The sequence below is a fragment of the Elephantulus edwardii genome, unplaced genomic scaffold (genome assembly GCF_000299155.1).
Source record: "Elephantulus edwardii isolate Elephantulus edwardi_28Jun2011 unplaced genomic scaffold, EleEdw1.0 scaffold00065, whole genome shotgun sequence".
Taxonomy (NCBI): domain Eukaryota; kingdom Metazoa; phylum Chordata; class Mammalia; order Macroscelidea; family Macroscelididae; genus Elephantulus; species Elephantulus edwardii.
In genome coordinates, this window is record NW_006399815.1 from 629,904 (window position 1) to 654,127 (window position 24,224).

General features: G+C 38.1%; 1 protein-coding gene across 1 annotated transcript; it reads left to right on the forward strand.

The window, feature by feature from the left end:
• The first annotated feature begins 17,178 nt into the window (after window positions 1-17,178).
• LOC102849752 (olfactory receptor 10AD1-like) lies at window positions 17,179-23,791 on the forward strand. The gene is made up of 2 exons (XM_006888225.1): window positions 17,179-17,183; window positions 22,828-23,791. Exons 1-2 carry the CDS (start codon window positions 17,179-17,181, stop codon window positions 23,789-23,791), a joined length of 969 nt encoding a protein of 322 aa, XP_006888287.1.
• Window positions 23,792-24,224: the final 433 nt, after the last annotated feature.

Consider the following 24,224-nt stretch of genomic DNA (forward strand, 5'->3'; position numbering starts at 1 on the left):
CATGGTGCCACTGTTGTAAAACAGGACTGAATCGGGGTTGGAGGGAGACTGAGAAAGATGGGTTCAATAGTGTATACTGCACTGAAACACATGAGGGAGAAAACTGTTTAAGAGGGATTTATTATTAGGTACTTTTGTTATGACAAGAGTCCAGAGTGAAGGCTGTATAGTGAAGCGGACCTGGGGAGAGGGATTGTAAAACAATGAAAGAATTTTTCCTTTACTTTCCCAAGAGGGTAGTGTACTAGGCGGAAGGGTTGGGAGAGGGGGAAAGTACAATAATGAATGAATGGAAATCCAAAGTCTTCGTAAATTTACATTGAAATTAATATTTTTTTAAAAGGGGGGGGAAGAATGCCTCCAGGGATCCAGTTAGAGTGGCCATGCTTCAAGAATAGATTCTTTTTTTGCCTTATTATAGTTGGCTCTCAACAATAATCAAATACCAGTTTACATCTGCCTGAGAGAGAGAGAGAGAGAGAGAGAGAGAGAGAGAGTGTGTGTGTGTGTGTGTGTGTGTGTAAGTGAGAGGAATGGAGAAGGAGGGAGGAAGTAGAACAAACTCAAAGTCCTATAAGGGAACAGCTCATTTGCATCAAGCTCACTATGCACACCCTCTGTGTCTGTGGGTCCCTCTCTCAAAGCCTGAGATCAACAAAACCAACGTCCTCACCTCTGTGTGCTGAAGCCCATGCAGAAGGTAAGTAACTGTGTTCCCTTACCTAATAATGGAAGCGTCCTCTTCTGAGTCCATCAAAGATGAACACCTTCTGCTTCTCTCAGCAAACATTTGTGTTCAGATCACACAGTTGCTGTCAAGAAGTCACAGACCTTGTCTCTGTCCATCCCCATTTCTTACTCCTAACCACTCCTGTGGTCTGTTTCTCCCTCTCATACTTCCCATATTTCCATCAGATTATTTCAGTCTATCCTCTTGCCCACCTGGCCTTGACTGGAATACTTAGATATGAGGGATAGGTAACCCCAAAGGTTGGAAAGACACACAACCCAGAAAGTCAGATTCTTGTTCCTAGAACTTTCAGTCTTTGTGTGTGTGGTTTTGTTGTGTTTGTTGTTTTGTTGGTGTTTTTTTTAATTTGGTCTCTTTCTATGTTTGATTATCTATTCTAATTTTACTTTTCTTCATCTCTGTTTTTGGATTTCTGATGTCTGTGTCTTTTGTACCCCTTACCTAAATGCTTGCTTCTTCATTAATTTGCCATATTTATTGTTACTGTTTAAGTGCTAGTGAATTAAATAAAACTCAGATTAATATATCTGAGCACTGTCCTATCCTGTGCCAGCCTTATTATTTCAGACATACTAAAGCTCATTATAGCAATCGCTGTGTCTGCCCATCCAGTTGAGGGTCTTCCTCTCTTTCACTAACCCTCTGTCTTTTCAAGCATTGTGTCCCACTCCAAGGAATAGCCTCTCCTAACAACATGTTCCAAGTGTGTGAGACAAAGCTTTGCCATCTTTATGTCTAAGAAGCACTCTGTCTGCAATAACTCCAAGATATATCACTTTGTTCTTTTGACATTCCATAGAATAGTCAATCTTCTTCAACACCACAACTCAAAGAAATCAATTTTTCTTGTCATCCTTATTTATTGTCAGATGCATAAAAGTGATTGAAAAGGTCAAAGCCTGAATGAGATGCGCCTTAGTACTCAAAATGACATTTTTGCTCCTCAGAAATTTAGAAAGCTCCCTAACTGAACACTTTCCCAATGCAGTAGAGAGCTCTGGTAGTATAGAGGTAAGATGTTGCATTGCCAATACAAAAGCACATGGTTTGAATCTACTAGCTTCTCTATGGGAGAAATGTGGGCAATCTCCTCTGAAAACCTACTGGAGGGTCAGCTATGAGTGGGTTCTGACTTGACAACAATATTGTCATAGTGCTTATGATCCAACTTATATTTTCATATTCTTTTCCTATCTCCCTCTATTTTGTTGTTGTTATGTGCCATCACGTTGGAACTGACTCATAGCTGACCCTCCAGCAGATTTTCAGAAAAATTTCCTCCCTACAGGGGAGGAAATTGCCCATCTTTCTCCATGGAAGAAAGTGGATTCCAACCACTTGCATTCAATTTGAGTTGGAAGCACAATTCTCTATCTACTAAACCCTAGAAGCCCTGGCGATATACTGAGTTATGTAGCTGACCACTAAGCAAAAGATCGACAGTTCAAATCCATCAAGTGCTCTCCAAGAGGAAGGTCGATAGTCTCCTCCTATATAGATTTACAGCTTCAGAAACTTGATTGAGGGGCATTATGAGTGGACTGACTGTACAGTAGAGGATTAGTGGCTTCTTTCTTTGGTGTGTGTTTATAATTTTTTTTTTACTTGTTGGGAGGAGTCTTTTCTCTATTTCTATTCTCTCTTCCTCTACCCTCCTCCATTTTTAAGCTTGTTATGTTTGTATGCATTGGTATTTTTTTATTATTATTATTTAACCTGTATTTTCTTTTCTGGTTACTTAGGGAATGGATGGATGCCTGAGAAGTGACTTAAAGACAGTCCCCTCTTAGAGATTGCAATACAGAGCTGGAGTCTGTACGTTTTACAGTGCCCTTGGGAGCTAGATTAAAAGAACAAATATATAAAGAAAAATCCAAGTCATATATAAAGAATGCCCTGACCATAAGGAGCAGGAAGCATTAAAATAGATTATGATCCTCTCCTCTCTCCTGTGTCCTTGCACAAAGAGAGATAGTCTTTCTCTCTTTGTGCAGGGATAGTGTGCCTTACAGATGGGAAACTGGCCATGTATTTTCAGTATTTTTTCTACAGGTGAAATGAAACTAAAGGCAAAGGGATAGGAGACAGAGACCAGGATTCTCATGTAATCTGTGCCAGTCACTAATCATATATTATTTCTGTTCCTCATTTAAAAGGAGAAAAACCTGAGACTCAGCTAGGCAATTGTGCATTACTCTGTCAATGCTGAGTTAGATTTCAAGTGAGCCAGCCATTAAGCTCTTGAATTTTACACAGTGCCTCATTGCTTCCTTATGAAGTGATGCGATTAGGTTTCAAACGGTGTTTTTTTTTCCTGTTCATAAATATTTAACACTAATCTCTTAAAACTATTTATTTAAAGACTCTTCCATGTTTCACATCTCTCTTCTAACTCTTCCTCTCTTCTCTCTCTCTCATTATCACTATTTTCCTTGCAAAGCTATTTAACCATATAACAAAACAAGCAAACAATAAACTATTCCTTTCAAGTTCATTCAATTCATAGTGACCTAGATTTCAAGGCTGTTAACCTGTAAGAAAGCAGCCTGCTTATCTTTCTAGCAGCCCAAGTCATTATGCACTATTCCATCAGAGTCATTAAGTTATTAAATAAGGTTCAAATTTGTTTCAGATATTTTAAGTAGCTAAATAATTCAAATTAACAAAAGCTATGGAGCATAAGACATTATCAGTCCATTGATTTCAGTCTGTTTTCCTTGACTACTAAGTTTTCCTCAATTCTTAGTTACTCATCTTTGAACATACACTTGTTGTTGTTGTTGTTGTTGTTGTTGTTGTTGTTGTTGTTGTTGCTAGGTGCTGTTAAGTAGTCTTTGACTCCTAGCTACCCTATAAACAATATATAAGAACTTGACCTATCCTGTGCCATCTTCATGATGTCTGATATACTTGAGCCCGGTGTTATAGTAACTATGTCAGTCCATATTGTTGAAGATCTTCCTCTCTTTTGCTGACACTCAACCTTTACAAGCATGATGTCTTTTTCAAGGACTGGCCTCCCCTAACATTCCCAAAGTATGTAGGATGAAATTTCAAAATTCTTGCCTCTAAGGAGCACTTTCTCCAAGATGTATTTGGTTTTTTTCTTTTGACAGCCCATGAAATATTCAGCTATAAAATGAGATTGAGGTTATTTTCTATATATCCATATTTGTAGCATCTTCCATTAAGGCTGATCATTGAGACACATCCTTCAAGAGAGGAGAGTGTATGCCTTTATTTAACTTTTATACATCACAAAGAATTCACAGGCCCAGCACAGAGATCTCTCGTCCCAAGCCATGGTGCATATATAATTTAGCCGTCAGCATGGTATGTAGGTCATGCAGAGAGCCTCAGATTGAGAGGGATGTGAAGAAATAAAATGAAAAGGACTCCATAGCAAAAGAAAAGCTAACAAAACAAAGACCAGTAAGTACTGAGGAGGAAACTATTGTTAAATATCTGTTGCAATCCAATTGTTGGAGTCTATTTCCTAAGGCTTCCATAACAAAATATCATGAAGTAAATATCTTTAAAGACTAGAAATTTCTTTTCTCTCAGTTCTGAAGGCTAGAAGTTTGAGTTCTACCTATTTACAGAGCTAAACACTCTCTGTGTCGCTCCTAAGAGATAGGTTTTGATTGTTGGTACCTCCAAGTATTTCTTTGTGTTCCTCGGCTCATAACATGGTCACTTCCCATTTGTGTGATTGTTGCAGTGTCTCTTCTCTCCTTTTTTTTTCTTCTCTCCTTTAATAAAATACCACTTTGAAGAGTTTAAGACTAACATCTACCCTACTCTGGTGCAATTTAGTTGGTAATATCTTCAAAGACCCTGTTTCCCTAATCAAGGGCACATCCATGAGTACAGAGGTAAGTATTTCAACATAACTTGCAAATGGCAGGGTATATTTTTGCAAAGGAAATGAGAAAAAGAGGAGCAAGTAGATCTAAAGAAACATTCCTGGATTTGGGTCTGTAAAGTATTGGAATGAGTTGAAAAATTGTGAAAGACTTACCAGTAGAATCCTTCAAAGAGTCACACACTAACACCTATAAAAGCCTTATAGAAGTCATTTAGATCTCTCTTCCAAATATTTGTCCAAAATAGGTCCACATGCTTTGTCTCTACAACCTCTTTAGATAATAATACTCTTGTATCTCAACTTAATTTCTAATTTTTTTCAAAGTTCATGAAACTTGCAGAATTCCAAAATTACTTCTCAAGGACTTTCAATTCTCTTTTAAAATACCACCATTTCAGGGGTTTCTGAGTAATATGTGAATCAGAAGAGAAAACAACTACATTTTCCTGACTCCAGTTAATTGATATTACTTATTTTGTATATTTCTACCACCACCCCTTTTTTCTTTCTTGTTGTGTACCATCAAATCAGATGTAACTGATACAGGAGGAGATTGCCCCTCTTTCTATAGCAGAGCATTTGGTGGATTCAAACCGTGTGGATTTGGGATTGCAGAGTGTGTGTGTGTGTGTGTGTGTGTGTACTGTCGAGTTGGATCCTACTGGCACAGGAGGAGATTGCCCCTCCTTCTCCAGTGGAACATCTAGTGGATTTAAACCAGCTTCAGGATTATTGTGCAGATTCTTGCCACTAGGCCACCAGAAGTCCCATCGTGTTTTGTGTATTGATTTAAAAATATCCAAGTATTACCCATTATGGAATTTAGTGCCTCTAATTTGTCCATTCATCAAATTTGGGGGAAAAATAATTACCTTTTTAAAATAAAAACTAAATGGAAAAAATAATTCAGCTCCTTAGAAACTAATTCTCATTACTAAGGTTATCTTTTTTCTATAATAATCATATCTTGTTGTTGTTGTTGTTGTTATGTACCAATGAATCAGAACCAACTCATAGCTGACTCTCCAGCAGGTTGTTGGAGGCTATAAATCACATGAGAGGAGACTACTTCTCTTTCTCCTGTGGAGCAGCTGGTGGGTTCAAACCACTTCCCTTACGGTTGGCAACACACTCCTTTACTACTAGTCCACCTGATAATTCACTTTATTAAACAAGTGTCCTGTGGCTAATTCCTTATAAGGTCATCCTCAAAGTTTAGGTATAACTAAAAACATATATTTAAAATTAAATCTTTTATAGACTCAACTCTTCTTAGATAACCCTTTACTTTTTTGCTTTTACAAAGATAACTTTATCCAAGACCAACTTCTTTGAAATTATTAGTGAATAGCATATATTCTTCCTTGCACTTGAATTTTTTTCTCTTTGTACATATTTTTCCTAAGTGTTATATTTTTCCATTACCTTTGAGCTCTTTTAATATTTTATTGAAACACTATCAAAGGTTTTAACAGCATTGTACCATATTTATTTGTTATAAACCACCACCTTCAACTGTATTGTACTGTCTGCAGGACACAGAATCTATAACACTTAGTAATATTTATTGAATTATATTTAATTGATGAATTTGTCTTCAAAAGACTGTGCATTTTGAGGATAACTGACATTTAAAAATTCAATCTCCTAATTAATTTTTTAATTTATGCAATGACCTATAAAAAAGAAACAGTAAATTAATATTTATTACACACTTCCTATTTAAAAAAGGTATGCATATTTTTATTTGAATGAAAATATCTTCTTAGCCTTCCGTTTATAGATAAGAAAATAGATTTATAAGAGTTTATTTCTAAAGTTGATACAACTAGCCAGATTGAACAGTGATTTATGTTACTGTTCTTTCAACTGTGTGTGTGTGTGTGTGTGTGTGTGTGTGTGTGTGTGTGTGTTCAGAATCATAGAAGCCCAGAAAGGCTTGAGATATAATCCATCAAATTAAGAGCTGAATAGGGGGAGATAGGTGTTGAATGGAGTAGGTGGGAGAAGAAGTGAATGTTGGTGGAGCAGGGAAAGGGGTGTGTCAAGATACACATGTCAGGGGAGGAGACAACACTGAATCTATTGGTTATTTCTAAAATTGGGAAATACCTTTCATCTGCTTTTTTCCATAAAATGTTTGTCTATCAAATAATGTTACAGATCTGAGCATTCAAATTAAGACAGACTAGGAAGAAGGATTGGCCACCCGCTTCTTAAATAGCAGGCCTTCAAAAACCCTATGCACAAGACCGCACACTTAGACTAGTAGATATGGCAACTGGGGCTCAGCCCTCAAGTATGGAAACATGAAGGAGGAGGAACAGTTGTAAGTAGACACTAGTGATTGGAACATGGAATGTGAGAACCATGAATGTAGAAAAATTGGATATTGTTAAGAAAGAAATGGAACAAAAATATTGACATACTAGGTATTGGCAAAATGAGATGGACTGGCATGGGACATTTTGAGTCAGACAATCATGATCTACTATGCTGGAGACTAAAAGGTGAGGGGAAAATGGGGCTGCTTTCACAGTTAAAAAAGTCATTTCTAGGATTGTCTTGAAATATAATGTTGTGAGTGACAGGATAATATCCATACGCATACCGGGAAGTCCAGTGAATATCACCATCATTCAAATTAATGCTCCAACTACCGGAGCCAAAGAGGAGGAAATAGAAGATTTTAACAACTTTTGCAGTGCAATCAAGATGCATTATTTTTTATCAAACATTCAGAGAAGAACTGTCACCAATTCTACATAAACTATTTCAGGAAATAGAAAAAGATAGAATTCTCCCAGACTCATTCTATGAAGCAAATATATCCTTGATACCAAAGCCAGAAAAGGACACCACCAAAATAGAAAACTATAGGCCAATATCTCTTATGAACATAGATGCAAAAATCTTAAATAAAATACTGGCCAATACAATCCAGCAATACATCAAAGAAATAATTCACCAGGACCAAGTGGGATTCATAACAGGTATGTAAGGATGGTTCAACATAAGAAAAACAACCAATGTCATCCATCACACACATAAACAAAGCAAAGAACAAGAGCCACATTATTCTATCAATTGATGCAGAAAAGTCCTTTGGCAAAATCCAACGCCCTTTCCTGATTAAAACATTCAACAGAACAGGATTAGAGGGGAATTTCTTCAACATAGTAAAAAGTATATATGCAAACCCAAGAGCCAACATTGTTCTCAATGGAGAGAGGTTAAAGGCATTCCCTTTAAGAATAGGAACTAGATAAGGATGCCCACTATCACCTCTCTTATTGAATATTGTATTGGAAGTCTTCGCGATATCAGTAAGATAAGAGAAGGCTATAAGAGGTTTCCGAATTGGCAAAAAGGAGGTAAAATTATCTCTCTATGTAGACAATATGATAGTATACTTAGAAGACTCTAAAGATTCGGCAAAAAAACTACTGGCATAGTCGACTAGTTTAACAAACTGGCAGGATACAAGATCAACATACAAAAATCAGTTGGAGTTCTCTACAGTAACAAAGAGAACACAGAGCTGGAGCTAAGAAAAACAATACTCTTCACAATAGTTAATCATAAGATTAAATACTTGGGAGTAAATCTAACCAGAAGCACAAAAGATTTATTCAAAGGAAATTACAAAACATTACTATAAGAAATAAAAAAAGACCTTGAGAAGTGGAAGAATATTCTTTGCTCATGGATAGGTAAACTCAATATTGTGAAAATGGCAAAACTACCAAAGGCAATTTACACAATCAACGCAATCCCAATACAAATACCAATCCCATTCTTCAATGAGATGGAAAAGGCAGTCTCCAGTTTCATTTGGAATTGAAAGAAGCCCGAATAAGCAAAGCATTCCTTAAAAAGAGAAACAAGGTAGAAGGCATCTCATTCCCTGATTTAAAATCCTACTACACTGCCGCGGTGGTCAAGACAACATGGTACTGGTACAATGATAGACACATAGATCAATGGAATAGAATTGAGAACCCAGAAATCAGCCCATCTATCTATGGTCAACTGATTTTTGACAAGGAAATGAAATCGGTTAAGCCGAGAAATGGCAGCCTTTTTAACAAATGGTGTTGGCAAAATTGGAAAACTATCTGCAGAAAACTCAAGCAAGATCCACACCTCACTCTGTACACAAAAACCAACTCAAGGTGGATCATGGACCTAGGACTAAAACCAAGGCCTACAAACTTCATTAAAGAAAAGCTTGGAAGAACTCTAGACGTCCTAATCCTCAACATCAACAGTCTTCCACACATCCTGAAAAATCTACAACTAGGAGAGGATTAAATAGGTGAAGGAAACCTTCTAAGAATCAAATCCCTTTGCACATCCAAAAAATTCTCCAACAGAGTAAAAGGGAAGCCACAGACTGGGGAAAAGTATTTGATAATGACATGACAGATATGGATTTATATCTAGAATTTATAAAATACTTAACACAACAAGATAAAGGTAAATAACACAATTGAAAAATGGGCACAGGATATGAAGAGACACTTCACCAAAGAAGACATTCAGATGGCAAACACATGAAGAAATGTTCAAAATCCCCTAGCTCTAAAAGAGATGCAAATCAAAACAATTATGAGATATTATCTCACCCCAGTAAGAATAGCAAAATTTGACAGAACAGCAAACATCAAATGCTGGCAAAGTTGCAGAGAAACTGGAACCCTTATTCATTGTTAATGGGAGTGAAAATGGTGCAGCCACTACGGATGGCAGTCTGGTACTTTCTCAAAAAGTTGGAAATAGAAATACCATTTGACCCAGCAATTCCACTACTGGGAATATACCCTAAAGAAACCATAACGGCACCCAAGCAGATATATGCACACCCATGTTTATTGCAGCTTTGTTCACAGTAGCAAAGAGCTGGAAACAACCCAAGTACCCATCAACAAATGAATGGCTAGAGAAGCTTTGGTATATTCACACATGGAATACTATGCTGCCTTGAAAAACAAGGAACTCATGAAATGTTATACAAAATGGGTATGACCCAGGAGGACGTTATGCTAAGTGAAATATCTCAGTCACAAAGGCACAAATACTTCATGGTGCCTCTGTTGTAAAGCGAGTCTGACATCAGAGTTGGGCGGGAAACTAAGAAGGGATAAATAATGTATACTGCACTTAAACAGATGAGGGAGAGAACTGTTTATGAGGAATATATGATTAGGTATTATTGTCATGACAAGTATCCAGAATGAAAGCTGTATAGTGGAGTGGTCTGGGGTGGGGGGAGGATTGTATAACAATGAAAGATTTTATTTTTTTTTTACTTTTCAAAGAGAAAAGCAAACTGAGGGGAGTGGTGGGCAAGGAAGGAAGTGCAAAAATGAATGAATGGAAATCCAAAGTCTCTGTAAACTTTCATTTAAAAAATAAATAAATAAACTTTGTCAGTAAGTGTTAGAAAACATTTCCTTGTACTTGAATTCACAATCAGTACTCTTGATTGCAGCAATCCAGAATACAAGAAATGTTCCACTGGGAAAATCTTCTGTCAAGGAGTTATCCAAAGTTTTAAAGAGCAAAGATGTCAGTTTAAAGACTTAAGGACACTTGATCCAAGCCATGGTCTTTTTAATTGTTTCCTATGTATCTGGATGTTGGACAATGAGTAAGGAAAACTGAAGACATTGATGCCTTTGAACTGTGGTGTTGACATCTGTCTTGAAGGAAGTTCACTCAAGTGTTCTTTAGTGATAAGAAGAATAAAACATTGTTACTGAAAGGCGTCATGGTGGGAAATGAACCGAGTAAAAGATCTGGAAAAGGGAGGATCAACCTGGGAAAAGGGATGAAATATGGCTATTGCAATCAGAACATAGGAAATATATAAGAATAGCTGTTCAATAGATAAAGGGGAAGCAGGTGGAAGAAGGAGAGGGGGAAAAAGAAAACCATGACAAGTTGTGGGTAACATTGAGAAGAATGAGAATCCCAGAGTGCTTGATTGTGCTCCTGTGGAACTTATACCTGAATCAGAAGGCTGTTGTGTGAACAGAACAGGGGAGCACTGCATGGTTTGGAATTGGTAAGGGAGTGCTTCGGGGCTGTATTCTATCTCCATACCTGTTAAATCTATATGCTGGGCAAATTGTCCAAGAAGCTGGACTCTATGAAAAGGAATGTGGGACCAGGATTGGAGAGAGACTCATCAATAACCTGTGTTATGCAGATGACACAATCTTACCTGCTGAAACTGAGGAACTTGAATCACTTGTTGCAGAAGATCAAGGAATGCAACCTTAGGTATGGATTGCATCACAATGTCAGGAAAACAAAGATTTTTACCACTGGACCTATAGACACATTATGATGGATGGAGAAGAGATTGAAACTGTCAACAGCTTCATCTTGCTTGGATCCACAGTTAACACCCTTGGTACCAGCAGTCAGGAAATAAGGAGACACATTGCACTGGGAAAATCTCCAGTTAGGGACCTTTACAAATTATTGAGGAGTAGTGATATCAGTTTGAGGACAAAAGTGCATCTGATTCAGGCCACAGTCTTTCCAATTACTAGCTATGCATCTGAGAGATTGACAGCGAATGAGAATGAGAGAAAAAAGAATTGACGCCTTTGAATTGTGGTGTTGGAGAAGAGCACTAAACATCCCATGGACAGACAATAAAATGAATAGATATGTCTTGGAGAGGATGCAGCTGGAGTGCTCTTTGGAGGCAAGAATGATAAGGCTTCGCCTCACACACTTCGTATATATTGGTGTTCTTCCTTAGAGAGGGACATGATGTTGGGAAGGGTGGAGGGTTGGCAAAGGAGAGGAAGACCCTCAACCAGGTGAATAGACACGGTGATTGCTTCAATGGGCTCTTGTGTGCCAGGAAGTATGAGGATGGCACAGGATAGAATAGGGTTCAGATCTTTTGTTCATAGGGCTGCTGTGAGTTGTACTCAACTTGACAGCACCTAACAACAGCAACAACTAGGGTAGCAGATATTAGCAGATGGATGGCTGAACAGTGAAGGAACAGACAATGTGTAATGTGAATATGAACTTTAAAAAGAATGTGGCACCAAGATTAGAGGAAGACTCATCACTCATCAACAGCCTGCATTGTGACACAACCTTGCTCATCAAAACTGAGGAGGGTGTGATGCATTTGCTTCAAAAGGTCAAGGATTACAGCTTTCAATATGGATTTTATCTCAACATTAAAAAAACAAAGATCCTCACCACTGGGCCAATTGACAGTATCTTGGTAGATGGAAAAAAGATTGAAATTGCTAAGAATTTCATCTTGTTCAGATCACAGTCAACATTCTTGGCACCAGCAAGAGTATTGGCATTGTAGCACAGCTTCTTATGACTAGGTCACCAGAGCTCCCACTGATAAGTTGCTAAAATTAATAAGTAAGTTAACAAGTTTGTCTAATGAATGATTAACATACAAAACACATTATTAACAGAAATAAACTATTGGAAAAGAATACTTTAAAAATACAACATTTAAAACAACTATGAGGTATCATCTTACCCCAGCAACAATAGCAAAGTTCCTCAGGCCAGAAAACAACAGATGCTGATGAGTTTGTGGAGAAACTCTTATTCACTGCTAGTGGGAACTTAAAATGGTATAAGCACTTTGGAAGGCAAGTTTGGCACTTTCTTTAAAAGTTGGAAGTAGAAATATCATTTGACCCAGCAATTCCACTACTGGAAATATACCCTAAAGAAACAAGAGCCACAAGTCAAATAGATATATGTACACCCATGTTTATTGCTGCATTATTCACAATAGCAAAGATAAAAGCAACCCAAGTGTCCATCAACAAATGAATCCACAGAAAAACTATGGTATATCCACCACACAATGGAATACTACACTGCATTGAAAAAAAAATAACTCATAAAACATTACACAACATGAGGGAGCCTTGAAGACATTATGCTAAGTGAAATATCTCAGTCACAAAAGGACAAATACTGCATAACTCCACTGTTATAAAATAGGATAGACCTGAGGGGGTTGGGAAGTGAATAGGGAAAAAGTGAATAGATAATAACATTGTGTTAGAACAGATGAGCTAAAGAACTGTCTGAAAAGAATATATGATTATGCATTATAAGAACAATCTGGAACAAGGGGTGCATTGATTGCAGGGTGGGCCAGGCATGGGAAAGGAGGAGAAAAGGTGCAACAATGAATAAAAAATACACCTAACACTTATGTTGGTATTGATTTGTGATGTAGACTTGGATCAAATTCAAAACTAACCTACCAGCAGGTTTTCAGAAGCTGAAAATTGATTGGGAGATTACCCACCTTTCTGTCATGGAGTAACTGGTGTATTTGAACTACCTGCCTTTGGATTGGCAGCACAACTTTTTATTAATATCAAGTTGAAGTCTTCTAAAACAGAAAATTATAAAACATTAATAATTTCTTTTAAGAATATATTTTAAAAATGGAGTGATATGACATGTTTGTTGATTAAAAGACACATTGCAAATATATTTTGATTCTCTTCCATTGAATCCAAACCAATCCCAATCAAAATCTTGAGACTTTTGTGTGGAAAATGCTAATGTTGACTCAGAAATTCATTTGTAAAAATCAAAAAAGACAAAAAGAAAATCCAAGAATAAGTAGACTCTGTCCAAATAAATATCATGTCCAACAAATAGCTTTCCAAGTTATATTTATACTGTTTATAGTTGTTAAAAGGATCTCTGGTGTCTAATGCATTAATGTTGTGATGCTAACTGAAAGGTTAGTAGTTCAAACCCAACAGTCACTTTGCAGGAAAAAGATGAGACAGTCTCTTTTTGTCAAGGTTTATAGTCTCAGAAAACATGGAGGTGCCATGAGTTGTAATCAACTTGAAGGTGGTGGGGTATGGGTTACATTTATCATAAAATGACTTAGAAAAGTGTGGTAGTGGCACAAATAAAAATTAAATAAGAAATACTTGATACTTATTCTCACGTACACATTATTGTTACTGTTTTTATGTGCCATATTGTGACAACAGACTCATAGTTGATCCTTTAGCAAGTTTTCAAAGGCTGTATACTGTACAAGAGATTGCCCATTTTTGTCCCATCGAGTAACTAGTGGATTTGAATTGCTTGCCTTTGGGTCGGCAGCACAGCTCCATACCACTAAGCCACTAGAGCTCCCAAATTACATAATATTTATATTTATATTTATGACCAAGGTGGAACTGAAGTCAGTGAAGAAAGGGTGATGTGCTCATGAAATGATACTGCATCAAATGAATAGCCATACAGAAAGAAAGGCAAACTATGACTTTACCTCAGATAATGAAAACAAATAAGTTCCATGTAGATTCCAAGACGTAAGAAATAAAAGATAACTTTTCATTACCCTAAACCAAAACTAAACCTACTGTCATCAATCTAGCCCAACCCGTGGCTTTCTATCACTTTTCAAAGCTAGATAGAGGCCACGGGACTGAGAAGAGGTGTAGGATAGATGAGTGACAAATTATATCCTGAGACTTGTTACTCTCCCTAATAAGCCCCATTATCATCTATATTTTCTGTGAGTTTTATGCAGGCACTACAACAAATTATTGAAAGCGGTAGTGAAATAAGTGTAACATGTGGAGGCATGTTGGCCCCAAAGGAATCAACTTTGTGCTCTTAATACTGTTGATGAGGATTCTTGTTTATAAAGTTACTGGAGGTCGGTGCTATAGTCCTCATGCCTCCTACATTGTTTTTACATTAATAAATGTGGTAAGACATGGACAGAGAGATTGTCATGGAGGTAAATAGAACAGGAGAGAGAGAGAGAGAGAGAGAGAGAGATCGAGATCACTATATTTAGAAAGCACCAAACACAAGAATATTAAAATTTCAACTTGACAGGAGTCTAAGCATTTCAGGAGTAGAAAAATAAGTTTCAGATAATTGAGGGATAAAAGAATAGCAAATAATTTGGCAACTTACTAGCAGATAATTCTGTCCTGGGTGGGATTTTAGAATGATTCTTGATGAATCAGTAAAAATGGTTTTCCAGGCTTCTGGAATACAACTAAGAATTAAGAGGTGTAATAGAAACATTTCAACAGAGAGATCTTTGGTCTGTTTATTATCCTATAACTTATTCTATCCTACTACCAGCCTTTAATATAGTACCTGTCACAAAGTGGCTGCTCAGCCAATAGTTATTGCTGTGAACAAAATTGAATGATATGAAAAGCACACCAATTGAACAAAAATTTAACAAAATCTAATTAGTGAAGAAAAGAATAATTATATGAAACATATTGAATCAGGGATACAAAACAGAGGCAGCAAAAAATCTAACTAGAGATTATTTCAAGGAAATAAGTGGATATGAATAAAAACACTCTCACATTTAAACTTGAAACCCAGGGATCCTGATACCTGTCAGGTTCCCTTATCTAGCAAGTTATCTAGTAAAGGGATAGTATTTCCCTGGCAAAACCTGAGACAAATACAGACCTTTCAGGACCACTTGCCATGGACATGGCCTCCCAAAGGAGGAAACTTGGAATGGCCTGGTGTAAGAATGCCTCCAGGGATCCAGTTAGAGTGGCCATGCTTGAAGAGTAGATTTTTTGGCCTTATTACAGTTGGCTCCTAACAGTAATCAACTACAAGTTCACACCTGCCAGAGAGAGAGAGAGAGTGAGTGTGTGTGTGTGTGTGTGTGTGTGTGTGTGTGTGTGTGTAAGTGAGAGGAATGGAGAAGGAGGGAGGAAATAGAACAAACCCAAAGTCCTATAAGGGAACAGCTAATTTGCATCAAGCTCACTATGCACACCCTCTGTGTCTGTGGGTCCCTCTCTCAGAGCCTGAGATCAGCAAAGCCAATGTCCTCACCTGTGTGCGCTGAAGCCCATGGAGAAGGTCAGTGTCTGTGTTCCCTTACCTAATAATGGAAGCTTCCTCTTTTGAGTCCATCAAAGATGAACACTTTCTGCTTCTCTCAGCAAACACCTGTGTTCAGATCATACAGTTGATGTCAAGAAGAAGTTGCAAACCTTGTCTTTGTCCATCCCCATTTCTTACTCCTAACCTCTCCTGTGGTCTGTTTCTCCCTCTTTTCCTTTTCATATTTCCATCAAATTATTTCAGTCTCTCTACTTTCCCACCTGTCCCTGACCTGAAGACAGATGACTTGTATATGAGGCAGAGCTACCTCCAGGGATAAGAAAAACAGACACAACAACACAGAAAGTAAAATTTTGATTCCTAGAATTTAGTAGTCCATCCAAGTTCCTGGTTATCACCAGGGAAGTATGCCAGACAGGCCTGATCAATCTCTGAGCCACTTTCTGGGTTTTATTATCTTGTTCTCATTTTACTTTTCTTTGTATCTATTTTTGAGTTATCTACGTGTCTTATACCCTTTACCTAAAGATTTACTGTTTCACTCATTTTCCAATTTATTTTTAGAAACAAATTTTTATTTTCATATTATTTCCCTGTCTCCTTCTAATTGTTGTTGTTATGTGCCATTGTGTTGGAACTGATTCATAGCTGACCCTCCAGCAGGTTTTCAGGGGCTGCAAATTACACAGGAGAAGATTGCTCATCTTTCTTCCTTGGAGAACCTAGTGGATTCTAACCACCTGCATTTGGGTTGGCAGCACAGCTTGTTATCTACTAAGCTCCTAGAGCTCCTTCTCTTCTATTTTAGCGTCTTAATTATTTATTCAAGAAACTCTGGTGGTGTCGTGTATTATTATATGGCTGCTGAACAGAAGATCAACGGTTCAAATCCCTCAGGTGCTCCTCAAGAGAAAGAGGGATAGTCTCATCCGTTAAAGATTTACAGCCTCAGAAACCTGATGGGGGGTCATGATGAGTCAGAATTGACTTTACCATATGGTTAGTAGCTTAATTCTTTCTTTGGTGTTAACATTATTTGGGTTTTTTTATACTTAGGGGAGTCTTTTCTCTATTTCTGTTATTAATCTCTCTCTTTCCCCTCCATTTTTAACCTTTCTATTTATGTTTGTGCACAATGGTATTTTTTTATTTAACTGGAATTTTCTTTTCTTGGTCTGAAAAGTGACTCTTGGACAGTCCCCTCTTAGAGATTGTGATAGAGAAAAGGAGGTCCGTCTATTTTGCAATGCCTCTGGGATCTAGATTAAAAGAAAAGAGCACAGATAAATCAGGAAAAATCCAAGCCATATAAAGAACTTCCTGACAGTGAGAAGCAGGAAGCAATGAAATAGATTATGATCCTCTTGGCTCCCCAGCTTCCTGCAATGGAGCTTACAAGTGGGAAAGTGGCCAAGTCTTTATAGCATTCTTTCTATGGGTGAAATGAAACTAAAGGCAGAGGGATAGGAAGAGACCTAAGCTAATGTTTATTTCTTATCTAATCTGTGACCATCACAACCCATATATTGTTTCAACTCATCCTCATTTTAAAGAAGAAAAATCTGAGACTCAGCTAATTATACTACCAATGCTGAGGTTAGATTCCACTTGAGCCAGACATTTAAGCTCTTGGAGTTTATACAGTGCTTCATTGCTTCCTTATGAAGTGATGAGGTAAGGTTTCAGGTATGGGGTATTTTCATATCATAAATATTTGTATTAATCTCTTAAAATCTATTTCTTAAGTGCAACCATGAATGAATGGAAATCCAAAATCTCTGTAAATGTTCATTAAAAGTAATAAAAAAATTCTTTTTTAATCCAAAACTCTTCCATGTTTCAGATTTCTCTTTTCTCTCTCCCTTTCTTTCTCTATCAGTCACTCTTACTTTCCTTTTCTTTCTTTTTTTTCTTTTCTAACCCATTAACTAAAACCCAAAACAAAACTGAGAAATAAAAAACCATTACAGTCAAGTTTATTCAGACCCGTAACAGCCTTGCAATTGGACTCTGAAGTGTGACCCTTTAAGAGAAGAACCTGCTTATCTAACAGCCCAGCACATGCCCCACTATACTATTAGGGTCAAACTTTGTCAGATATTTTAAATTGCAAAGTAATTCATATTAACCAGTGCTATGCAGAACATTCATATGGAATTGATTCAATATCATATCTTGGTTCCTGTGGACTTACTTTAATTTTCTTTGGCCTCAATTTGAATTTACATATGAGTAATTGATGATCTGACTCATAGTCTGCCCCTGGTCTAGTTTTGACTGCCGATATTGAACTTCTCCAGCAATTTCTTCCACAAATGTAGTCAGTCTGATTCTTATGCAGCACATCAGGTGAAATCCACATGTAACATTGTCTTTTACGTCTTTTAGAAAAAGTTTTTGCAATTAATAAATCATTTTAAATACAAAATTCAATCTTTCTACTTCCATTTCTATATTTCTAGCTTCATTTCTATCACCAAGCTCATATTTTCCAACTACTGTCACAGATTCCTCCCACTGGACCATTTTAAAGATTACTGACATTATATTTTTTTTAAAGTTTTATTTTTTGTTTTATTATTATTATTAATTTTGCTAGACATTTACAGAGGTTTTGGGTTTCCATTCATTCATTGCCGCACTTTTCTCCCTGCCCAACCCTCCCCACCAGCTCGCTTCCCCGTCCGAAGAGAAAAAGGAAAAAAAATTCCTTCATTAGTATACAATTCCCACATCCCTTCCCCCCCACCCTCCACCCCGAGTACACTTCTCTATGCAACCTTAATCCTGGATTCCTGTGCTAACCATAATACTCAGCACAAGATTACTGCCATTTTAAAATGAGGTGTTCTAATTTTTTTTATTTATCCAATGGCCTACAAATAGTAAAATCATTTATTGCACACTCTGTATTTATTAGTGTATGCATATTTTTGTTTGCATGGAAAATGTCTTCTTAACCTTCCTATTTTTTTGTGTGTGAGAAAAATTTATATTTAGGATTAGCCAACTGGACTCAGTTTAGATGATCCTAATTTTGTTGGCAACATCCAAAGCATCATAATCAGGAGCAAGTCGAACATAGGCTTTCTTCTCTCCATCAGGCCTAATCAAAGTGTTGACCTTAGCCACATCAATGTCATAGAGCTTCTTTACAGCTTGTTTAATTTGGTGCTTGTTGGCCTTGACATCCACAATGAACACAAGTGTGTTGTTATCTTCTATCTTCTTCATAGCTGACTCAGTGGTCAAGGGAAATTTGATGATGGCATAGTGGTCAAGCTTGTTTCTCCTGGGGGCGCTCTTCTGGGGCTATTTGGGCTGCCTTCGGAGTCTCAGCGTCCTAGGCCAGCGGAAGGTGGGTGACGTGTGGATCTTCTTTCTTTTTTTTTTTTTTTGCTGTGGACGCCCTTCAGGACTGCCTTCTTGGCCTTTAATGCCTTTGCTTTGGCTTCAGTTTTGGGAGGGGCAGGGGCTTTCTTCTTCGCTTTCCACGCCATCTTCGAAAAAAAGTTAACCTTCCTTTTTTGTTTTGTTTTTAGATTTAGCACTTATCTATATAATCATTCATATACATTGTTTCGTTCATATACATTTTGTTTTGTATAATCATATCTTTACATTGTGTTTTATATAATTAATTACTATGGATCTATTTTTAAATTTTTCTTTTATATTGGTTTGCTTACAAAGTTCATATACAATGTGTTTCACACTATTCATCATTCACATTGTGTTTCATACAATCATACTCATGCATTATGTTTTATAAAATTAATCATCATTGGATTATGCCCTTAATTACCCTGTCTTTTCAGGTCCCTGCCAGATCTTTCACATTTCCTTTACCTTCTCCCTCCACCCACCAAATACTGAAACCCTATGTTTTCATCCCCACTCATCTTCAACCCTCTACTCCCATCCCTGCCTCCCTTGGGTCCCCGTACATGTTTTACTAGTTAGCCTTCTATTTTTGCAGTCATTTCTGGATAATTTTATAATCTTCAGCAGGGTTTTGCTTGTGTATGACATGAGTGATATTGTATGATAATTTCCATACTCTGTGGGGTCACCTCTTTTTTGGAATGGGAATAAATATGGATCTCTTCCAGTAAGTTCGCCAGGTAGTTGTCCTCCAGGTTTCTTGGCACAACCTGGTGAGCATGCCCAGGGCAGCATCTGTCTGCTGAAATACATCAATTGGTATTCGATCAATTCCTGGGGCTTTTCTTTTATTTGCCAAGTCCTTCAGAACAGCCTGAACTTCCTTCTTCATCCTCTGTCTCTTGATCATATGCTGTTTGTCGAAATTCTTCTGTTTCAGCCAATTCTTTTTGGTACAGTGACTTTGTAGAAGTTAGAAGCCTAAAAAACTCTAAACACACTAAATTTAAAAAGGAGGGCCAGAAGAAAATTACAAATGTGGAAGAAATAATATAAGGCATGTGAGATTTCATAAATGTACTATAAAGTGCTCAACATGTTTAACTTATTGAGGGTACCATGGACTGCTAGGAAAACAAACAGATTCATCCTGGAAAGGGTCAAACTGTGTGGCTCCTTGGAGGCAAGGATTCTGAGGCTCCATCTAACATACTTTAGACGTGTTGTAAGGAGGGACCGGTCCTTGGAGAGGGACATCATGCTTGGTAGGGTGGAGGGACAGCGCAGGAGGGGAAGGCCCTCTATGAGGAGGATTGATTCAGTGACTGGGGCAATTGGGATGGTTGTATCGGAGATGGTGCAATTGGCACAGGACAGAGTGGAATTTAGGGCTGTTGTACATAGGGTCGCTATGAGTCGCAAGTGACTCAACGGCACATAACAACAATAACATTATAGATAGACATTTATCTGTAATAGTAGACATAGATTTCAAAGAACTAGCAAGGTAATCATATACAATTCTCTTCCAGAGTGGCCCACCAGGTCAGAGCTTCCTCACTGGACCAGCTCTTTCTCAAACAAGATGAGATCTTCTTTATTTCTTACCACAGTGATTCAGTGACAAAAATCATCACCTGTCAGAGCACCAGAAAAAGGTAGGACATGATAGTTATGGCAAATGATTGATGGTTACCCCCTAATGATAACTGTAGGTGCTACATATCACAGAATCTCTAGGACATGAGAATTTGCACAACTATAAGTTCCAGAGATTTCTGGAATCAAATCTGTTTCTTCTTGGGCAAGTCCTAGAGTTCTTAGAGTCTGGCTCACTGATATTTTATCCAGACTTTGACATCAGCCCCAACATGTCCACTAGGCCTGGACCATATTTTACAATAAGCAGTGTTCTCTGTGCTTCCTGCCCCTAATAAGTCCCCAAGAAGAGGAGGCCTGGGTGCAAGTTCTAGGTTATGAGCTTGGTGTACATCAAAGTTGAGATGATGGAATGGCCTACTAACAAGACAATGTCTTGAGCTCATCAGAAAATTATATACCCTAGAGGGAGTCCAGAGTTATAAGACTTTACAGAAATAAAGCAGATTCTCCTAAAAGGATATGTGAAGATGTGTGTGAGAGAGTGGTACTCTCTAGAGATAGATCAATGGCAGAATCCAATCACAAATAAAGATAGAGAAGACCTTTAAAAGAGACTAACAGATGAGATAGAATGAGAGTATGTACAGAATCGAAAAAGAAATGTAAATGGAATTGTCTTAGAATAAATTAAAGGTAAGAGGGAATATACTGGCAATCTTTAAGTGCCTGAAGGTGGAACAGATCTGATACATCCAATTCAAGACAAAAAACAGAACAGAAAATAAGAGAATATAGGAAGAATAGGTTTCATTTTACTTGGATCCACAATCAACACTCATGGAAGCAGCAGTCAAATAATCAAAAGACATATTTATTGCACTGGGCAAAGGACTTCTTTGAAGTACTAAAAAGTTACAAGGTTACTTTAAAGACTAAGGGGAACCTAACTCAATCCACAAATCTTTTAATTGCTTCATATGAATGTGAAAGTTAGATAATGAATTAAGAAGACCAAAGGAGAACTGATGCCTTTGATTTGTGACTGCAAACAAATCTGTCTCAGAACAAGTGTCACCAGAGTCCTTTTTAGAAACAAGGATGGTAAAACTTCATCTCTCACACTTTGGGCAACTTATCAGGAAGGGCCAGAAAAGAACATCATGCATAGAAAAATAGTTAACCAAAGAGAGGAAGACCCTTAGTGAGATGGATTTACACAGAGACTGCAACAATGGACTGGAGCACAGGAGAGATTGTAAGGATGACATAGGATGGGGCAGGGTTTTGGCTGGTTTGTTTATTGGACGATTATGAGTTGGAGTCAAGTCAGGGGAACTAATAACCACAACAATAGGAAGGAATTCCTAAAAGGTGTGGCAACGAGAAACTGCAAGAGAAAAATTGTAAATGCTTTATTTTCTGAAAATAACAATAAGATTTATTTCTGGAAGCAAGGGTACAGATTAACCATGGTTCTCTGAAGGACTATTTCAGACAGGTGTTGATTTTGTTCTATTCATAGCTGCTCTTGCTCACATGGAGGGTTGGATATTTTCTACCCAATGCTATGGAGCCCTGAATTCACACGATAATGAAAGTTGCCTCCTGCAGGGAAGCCTGCAGTGATCATCAGCAGGCCCCCAGCAGGCACAGCAAGGTGGTTAATGCAGTAGCAGCCACAGCTGGGAGACTGATACTGTTACATGGATGCAAGATAGACATTGTTGTCTCCACAGATAGACAAATCATTGCCACTTTGGAGACAATCCCGAAAGAATGCTTTTATTTTCCCTGAAACTTCAACCCATTCAACTTATATTACCTACACAAAGACATAGCTTCTTTTTCTTTCTAGATAATATACTCAAATCTCTTTTTAGTCCTTCCTTAATATGCTTTAAGTTCATAGCCACTATCCCTTCACCTCAAATAGTCCAGTCCTGAATAACGTAAACCTTTCCTTAGTTGGCATGGGTCACAGACCTCAACTATATATATAGTAGTTTACTGTTTCACCAGTGCATGCATTATAGTTAGGGGCTAATCCTTCAAAATCAAAATCCCCAGAAGAAATGCAGCATTTCATTTGAGGACTAATAAGAACTGGTATTATTCTGCTTGTGATATTACAGTTTTATATACAGTCTATCACAACCCTGGGGATTTTCTCAGCCTACAAAAATAACAACTTACCCAAGATTTATAAAAACTCCAAAACTTTTACTACCATTCATTAGACCTGCACGTGGATAGTTTTGTTCCTGAACTCAAGAGAGTACATTCTATTATTTTACAGCTATCTCTCAGCCTTTTCATTCTGTCTCTTCTACAGGCCTCAGACAATGGACCTCAGAAATAGCAGTGCAGTGAAAGATTTTATCCTTGTGGGCTTTGAACAGAGCTCCCCTTCCACTCGGGCATTGCTCTTTGCTCTCTTCCTAACCCTCTACAGCCTGGCCATGGCTATGAATGGTCTCATCATCTTCATCACTTGGAGAGACCCCAAGCTCAACAGTCCCATGTACTTCTTCCTTGGCCATCTGTCCTTCCTGGATGTCTGTTTCATCACCACCACCATCCCACAGATGCTGATCCACCTGGTAGTCAAGAACCACACTGTCTCTTTTGTCTCTTGCATGGCCCAGATGTACCTGGTCTTCTCTATGGGTGTGGCTGAATGCATCCTCCTGGCTTTTATGGCCTATGACCGTTATGTTGCTATCTGCCACCCACTCAACTATGCCCAGATCATGAGCCGGCAGGTCTGTGTGAGGCTGGTAAGTACTGCCTGGGTCTTTGGGATGATTAATGGCATCTTTCTTGAGTATATGTCATTCCGGAATCCTTTCTGCAGAGACAATCATATAGAAAACTTCTTCTGTGAGGCCCCCATAGTGATCGCTCTCTCGTGTGGGGATCCACAGTTCAGCATGAAGGTGATCTTTGCTGATGCCATTGTGGTGCTGCTCAGCCCCATGGTGCTCATTGTCATCTCCTATGCCCGCATCCTGGCCTCCATTCTGGGCAGGGCCTCCTCCTCAGGTCATGGTAAAACCTTTTCCACTTGTGCCTCACACCTAACAGTTGTCATTTCCCTGTATACCTCAGCCATGTTCTCCTACATGAACCCCCGCAGCACACATGGGCCTGAAAAAGACAAGCCTTTCTCCCTCCTCTACACCATCATCACCCCCATGTGCAACCCCATCATCTACAGTTTCCGGAACAAGGAAATGAAGGGGGCCATGGTGAGGACCCTCAGGAGGAGCAATCTGGCCCAGGCAGAGTCTGTTTAGCAGGAAGGCTCCTGGAGGAAGTGCTGAAAGACTCCAGGCAAAAGCATTCATGGCTTCCCTTCGTTTAGCATCAGGCACAGAGGTGCTTTTTGATGTGTAATGCTCAATTTTCTGACTTCACTTCAAACATTTCCTCAGGAGAATTGAGGACTTTATTTTTCATTTTTATTGGTTTTCATACAAATTCACATACATTGTGTTTCTTCCATGTACATTGTTGTTTCACACAATCTTTCATTCATATTGTGTTTCATACAATCTTCATACACATTATGTTTTATAAAGTTAATCATCATTTATCTATACCTGTTATTACTCATCTTTTCAAGTCCCTTTGGATTGTTCCTATTCTTTCACTCCCCCAATACCTGCTAACCTCTGCTATCTTAATGAGTTTCCTCCTTTCTTATTTTCTGCCCCCTTCACCCTTTGC